Below are 5,922 nucleotides of genomic sequence, written 5' to 3'. Positions count from 1 at the left end.
GTGTGTTCCTAATGATGATGAATTGAGAAAGCAGATCTTAATTGAAGCACATAGGTCACCTTATGCAATGCATCCTGGAGGTACTAAAATGTATCGGACCATTAAGGAACACTATTGGTGGAGTGGTATGAAGAAAGACATTGCAGAGTTCATTTCTAAATGCTTGGTATGTCAACAAATAAAAGCCGAACATCAAGTCACAGCTGGTTTACTGCAACCTTTGTCAATACCTGAATGGAAATGGGAAAGGATAACGATGGACTTTGTTTCTGGACTTCCACGTACTCAAAGAAATCATGATGCAATTTGGGTCATTGTAGATAGACTAACTAAGAGTGCTCATTTCTTGGCAATCAGAATGGACTACTCACTGGAACGTTTAGCAGAATTGTACATTAATGAGATTGTGAAGGTGCATGGAATCCCTGTTTCTATTGTGTCTGATAGAGATCCGAGGTTTACATCCAGATTTTGGTCTAGTCTGCAAGAAACTTTGGGTTCCAGGTTGAATTTTAGCACCGCTTTCCATCCATAAACAGACGGCCAGTCTGAAAGGGTAATACAAATCTTGGAGGATATGCTTCGAGCCTGCATTATTGAGTTTAAGGGTAGTTAGGACAAACATTTGGCCCTAATAGAATTTGCTTACAATAATAGCTACCAATCAAGCATAGGCATGCCTCCTTATGAAGCTTTATATGGGAGAAAATGTAGAACGCCCCTTTGTTGGAATGAGGTTGGTGAAAGAAAATTTGTGGGTCCTGAGATTGTGCAACAAACTGAAGATAAGGTAAAAATCATCAAGGATCGTTTGAAAATTTCTTTAGACAGACAAAAGTCCTATGCTGATCTTAAAAGACGTGAAATTGAGCATCAAGTGGGCGATAAGGTATTTTTAAAGGTTTCTCCATGGAAGAAGATTATGAGATTTGGCCAAAAAGGTAAACTTAGTCCTCGATTTATTGGACCTTATGAAATACTTGAAAGAATTGGTCCGGTTGCATATAAGCTAGCTTTGCCACCTGAATTAGGGAAGATCCACAACGTCTTTCATGTTTCTATGCTTCGAAAATACCGCTCAGATCCATCTCATGTTCTTCCTATTGAGTCTATTGAGGTTAATCCTGATTTGACATATGAAGAAGAACCAATTCAAATCTTAGTGTGGGAGATAAAAGAGCTTAGAAAAAAAAGAATCCCATTAGTGAAGGTTCTTTGGAGAAATCATTCAGGCGAAGAAGCTACCTGGGAGCGAGAAGAGGATATGCGAGTTCAATATCCACATTTGTTTCGGGACTAGTACAATGTGAATTTCGAGACGAATTTTTTTTTTAGGGAGAGAGAGTTGTAACACCCCAAAATTTTTACAATATTTGCATTCTTGATTGAGCATTTTTTTTATAACGAGGAAATATTTTACTTTGCACTTCCTAAATGTAAAATGGTCAGTATATGAAAATTTCTTACTTTAGGTTGTGTTAATATTGGCAAGGAAGTTCCATGGTGTTGCTATATGTAACACTTAATATTATTTTGACGAGTTGTTATTAAATATAGTATATAATTAAGTTTTGGATTTCCAACCTTTTGTATTTATCTAAGAATATTTAGTAGTTGAGGAATCATTTTATTTCATATCTATCCGTAAGCTCCCTATTCTTCTACTCTTCAGAAACAAAGAAGAAGAAATATCTACCTCTATCTCTTTCTATCTCTATCTTTCTACTCTATCTCTCTATCTCTATCTCTCTCTATCTTTCTCCTCTGTAAGAACAAGAAGCTGAAGGTTCATCAAAAAAAAAAAACCATGGATTTCTACTAAATCAACACACAAAATTCGTTTTTGGTGAAGATCAAGTTGCTCCTCTTGGTAAGTTTCTATAACCCATTTTTATACTAGACATCTACTAGTATTTTCTACATATCTTTTTGTACAGAGCTCCGATTTAAGTGATCTAGGACTTTCTGGAAAGGTATTTCATAAATATACAACTCTTATGAAGGAATCGAAATCTAGTTTTGTCGGTATATACCTGAAAAATGGTCAAAAAGTACAGGGCAGGTGCTGTCCAGATTTTCAGTTCTTGAAATACTCCATGTACTGCTGTTAGTAAATTTAGCATAACTTTTTGTTCAAAATTGATATGGTAGTGATTCAAGATGTTCTGAAACGGTAAGACATAGATCTACAACTTTTGTGAAGACTATAAAATCTAGTTTGTCCGTATAGATCTTCAAAACTGAGTCACAACTCGAAACAGTGATACTGTCCAGAATTTCTATTTCAAACGTTTTTGGGTAATTTTCACCAATATCATGTTTAGTTGACTTGTTAAATCACTGAACTTATTTATATATTTGATTATGTATTTAAGGTATATAAACCCTTGAAAAAAAATCAAAGGGGAAGTGTTTGAGGAAGTTGGACAGATTTGGTTTGTTTACGGCGTAGACGATTCGAACGTCCCCAAGTTGTGATTGAACTGTTTTATGGTAAAACACCAAGGTTTGTGTATAAACTTGTACTCTTTTTGCTTGCTGGAAATATGTTGAAATAACCTGATATTTTATTTTTATTGTCTTCAATTTATATTGTTATATTCGTATTATATTAAGTCTTGTCAGAAATTTGCTAAATCGCCCATTCGTACGGATTGTTTGATCATTTTGCATTCTTGTTGGGACTTTGTCCTTCTTGTGGCAGTGATTTGGTCACTCACTTGGCATGCCTCTTGATTTGGATCTTTTGCCATCTTGACTTTGGATTTGTAGTTCGTCTTGGATTATGGAACTTGTCCGTGTTAAGTACGAACTAGGAAGCCATTTTTAATATGGTTCTTGATTCTCTTGTCTATTGGGTTTTGACCCTACTTGATTTGGGGCTTCGGTCCATCTTGATATCTGATTATGCTTAGTGTGATGACATGACGTACATATTGGACGAAAAATGGATATTTGGTATACTTCCTTAAATTGATAATATACACTTTCTAGACTCTTGAGCATTGTTATTGATATTTGGAAACACTTCAAAGTTTGATATTGGTATGTTTGATATATTTGTTCACTTGTTTTAAATTATGTTAAATTGAGCTAACTATGACTGAAAAGGGGAATTGGAGAATTTAATGACTCCAAGCCTAAAGTTTATACACCACTAAGCTTTATGCTTAGCGATAGTTGTTTTCTATCGTAGGAAATGTTCGGGATGAAATCTGAAGATGGCCAAGGTGAAGTAGTCTTTTTGGGAGAATTTATGAAGATCACATTTGCATATGCACCTTGGTTTGCATAGTTTTGGGACATGTACATGATATATAGGATATACAAGATATATATATATATATATATATATATATATATATATATATATATGTCACACTTATGTTATTTGGAGGCTTGTTGGTTTTTAAAGACCAAAAAAAATCTTGTAACTTGAATTTGTAACCTACTTTATTGTATTAGGGTATTTTAATGACTCAGGTCTTGTAATATGCTGAATTTACACTTTGTCTTGTAAATATGTAGAAAAGAAGAAAACTAGTTTCCCTTTCTTTATACCCGATAGTTTAAAATTTATGTATAATACAAACTTGCAGTGATTGTGAATGAGTGTATAAATTTGTTAGAAGGTTGTTTTAATCTCTTGATTGCTCAAGAAGGGTTATATCACCCTGTGTTAATATTTTGACATTGTATTTTATTTTAAATAAAATTATGGTGTATGTTAAAAAAAAAATATTGCACTTTGAACCTTTTCGCATGGGCCTATTTCCGCTACTAAATTACTTTGGATATTTTTATTAATATCTCTTTTAATATTTTGTAAGTAGGGAATTAGATTTATTTCTTAAGTAGTAGCCTCCCAAAGGGGTTGCTACAACACGCATCTCGAACCACGTCACAATCAATGTACCCGTGGTTAGAGACACATTTCGACTCCGTTGAGATTTGGATTTGGGTCACATGAAATGCACACCCGAATTTAAGAAGGTAAGATTATTAAAATGCGCGCCTAAAGCAATTAGCGTATTTATTATTTTGGATAAGGCCGTGGAGTTTGCTAAGCGGCCAATCCCGAATTCTAAGTAATTAACGCATGCATTTGTGAGGGCCCCGCAATCTGTGTGTTTTATTTGGCGAGACTCGTCTCATTTTTATTTTAAAGGATAAACCTACAGTGACTACATTTGTTCTATTAAGTTTGTCTCTAAAATAAAATAAAATCTCCCAATTAATTACATGCTGAAAAACGTAACTTATTAGTTATTAGTTTACGGCTAATACGAATGGAAAATTGCGATCGAGTTTGTACAAAGAAAGACTGCTTTCATTCTATATTCTATTATTTAATAATATTAGAACATGAGATTGACACACCATAATATCAAAACAAATTAACTAGTCTTTGATTAATTTAAACTAACATTATTAGATGAAGAAGTTATACATATGCAACCCCATTACTCATTAATCAGTCAACTACATTTTTATACAAAGAAGGGAAAATTCTATTCAAACACAAATCTAAACAGGAGGAATTCAACCGGAACAGAGCCGAATTAATATTTCATTTCACTTCAAGCCGAGAGTGTACAAATGTGTACCTGGAAATGGCAGTACAAGAAGAAAAGAAGGAGAAGTCAGCAGCAATAATAACACAGCAACAGCAGGTTCAGCAACACCGCAAAACCAGTAACAACCAGTAGAATAACCCAACAACGGATTGAAAAATCAACAATACCAAAGTGCAATCGCAGTCAAAGCAGAAGAGAGACGGATACAAGATGCAGTAGTTTACTGATTTTGAATAACACTCGAGAAAAGGAAAAACGGAAATTATTCAAGTGAAAGTTCAAATTGTCTCTCTTTTTTACTCTCAAATTCTGATTTCTCAAGATTCTTTCAAGTTCGAGTCTCTCTCCTCTAAGTCTTAGTCTTTTCAAGTGTAAAAGTCTCTCTTAATAATGTGTCAAATGGCTCTATATATAACAAGACTCTTGTCTTGAATCCCCAACCCGAAATATTTCCCTCAAAGCATGCTTTGTTTCCCACTTTCTTAAACAAATGAATTATTCCCCACTATTTTGTGCCGTGTCCCCCATTATATTAAATAATTGTATTAATCCCACCCCATTACATCTTGTCCCTCATGCCTAACATAAACAATTACAATATTCCCCTCCACTACATTATGTCTTGTCCCCCATTATATTAAACAATTATATCACCCACCCATTACATTTTGTCCTTAAACCGTTCTTGCCGAAATAGCCTTAGAATATCTTTCAGTTGTCGAAAGGCTATTTTCGTAAAAGAACGGACAAGTTGGTAAAGTGTCGTAAAATAACCCTCCCCGGCCTCAAAAATCATGTGAAATTTGGAAGGGGCCACATTTGCAAAAAATAACCGTTCGGTTGCATTTGTCAAATGGAGAAAGGAAGCCGGCCATTTGTTTTTGGAGTTTGTAAATCTTTTAATTAGAATATGTGGGTTGTTTGATTTTGGAGTTTGAAACCCAGTTTGTTTTAATTTGAAAATTGAAAAAAAATGTTTAGTATTGTTTATCTTTTATTGGTCCAAACTACGCAAGGTCTGATTCATGCGGGGTCATGATACGTAGGCAATCTTCATAAGATTCGACCACAATAAAAACAAAATAAAAAAAAATATTTAAAAAAAAATCGAAAAAAAGAAAGAAAGAAAAAAAGAAAAAAAAAGAAAAAAAAGAAAAAAAGATGTTGTTAATAATGGGGACCGACTGAGTCCATTCTAACCTGTTTTGTTTTGAATCGCAAGGAAAGTTAAGGTAGTTGGTTTGTGGTAAGCCGGACAATGACACCCAGAACATTGCGCAGAATCCTTTACCCGCACATCATGATGCACACTTTGCGGGGATCAGGCCTGATAGCAGAAGCACTC

At 34.3% G+C, this 5,922-nt stretch overlaps 1 protein-coding gene across 1 annotated transcript; it reads left to right on the top strand.

Annotated features, from left to right (window-relative positions):
• The first annotated feature begins 676 nt into the window (after window positions 1-676).
• LOC142174890 (uncharacterized) lies at window positions 677-3,295 on the top strand. Its single transcript, XM_075241278.1, has 4 exons — window positions 677-941; window positions 1,083-1,210; window positions 1,938-1,973; window positions 3,197-3,295. The coding sequence occupies exons 1-4, from the start codon at window positions 677-679 to the stop codon at window positions 3,293-3,295; spliced, it is 528 nt and encodes a 175-aa protein (XP_075097379.1).
• The last annotated feature ends 2,627 nt before the right edge of the window (window positions 3,296-5,922 follow it).

This window comes from Nicotiana tabacum, chromosome 20 (assembly GCF_000715075.1).
Source record: "Nicotiana tabacum cultivar K326 chromosome 20, ASM71507v2, whole genome shotgun sequence".
In the NCBI taxonomy this organism is placed as follows: Eukaryota; Viridiplantae; Streptophyta; class Magnoliopsida; order Solanales; family Solanaceae; genus Nicotiana; species Nicotiana tabacum.
This window is presented reverse-complemented; position numbering and strand designations above follow the sequence as displayed.

Bases quoted from the DNA above. Each gene is read 5' to 3' on its own strand.
- LOC142174890 (XM_075241278.1), top strand. From the start codon at position 677: ATGCCTCCTTATGAAGCTTTATATGGGAGAAAATGTAGAACGCCCCTT. The intron at 942-1,082 runs GTAAACTTAGTC...AATACCGCTCAG, and splicing joins TATGAGATTTGGCCAAAAAG to ATCCATCTCATGTTCTTCCT. The intron at 1,974-3,196 runs GTATTTCATAAA...TTTCTATCGTAG, and splicing joins ATCTAGGACTTTCTGGAAAG to GAAATGTTCGGGATGAAATC.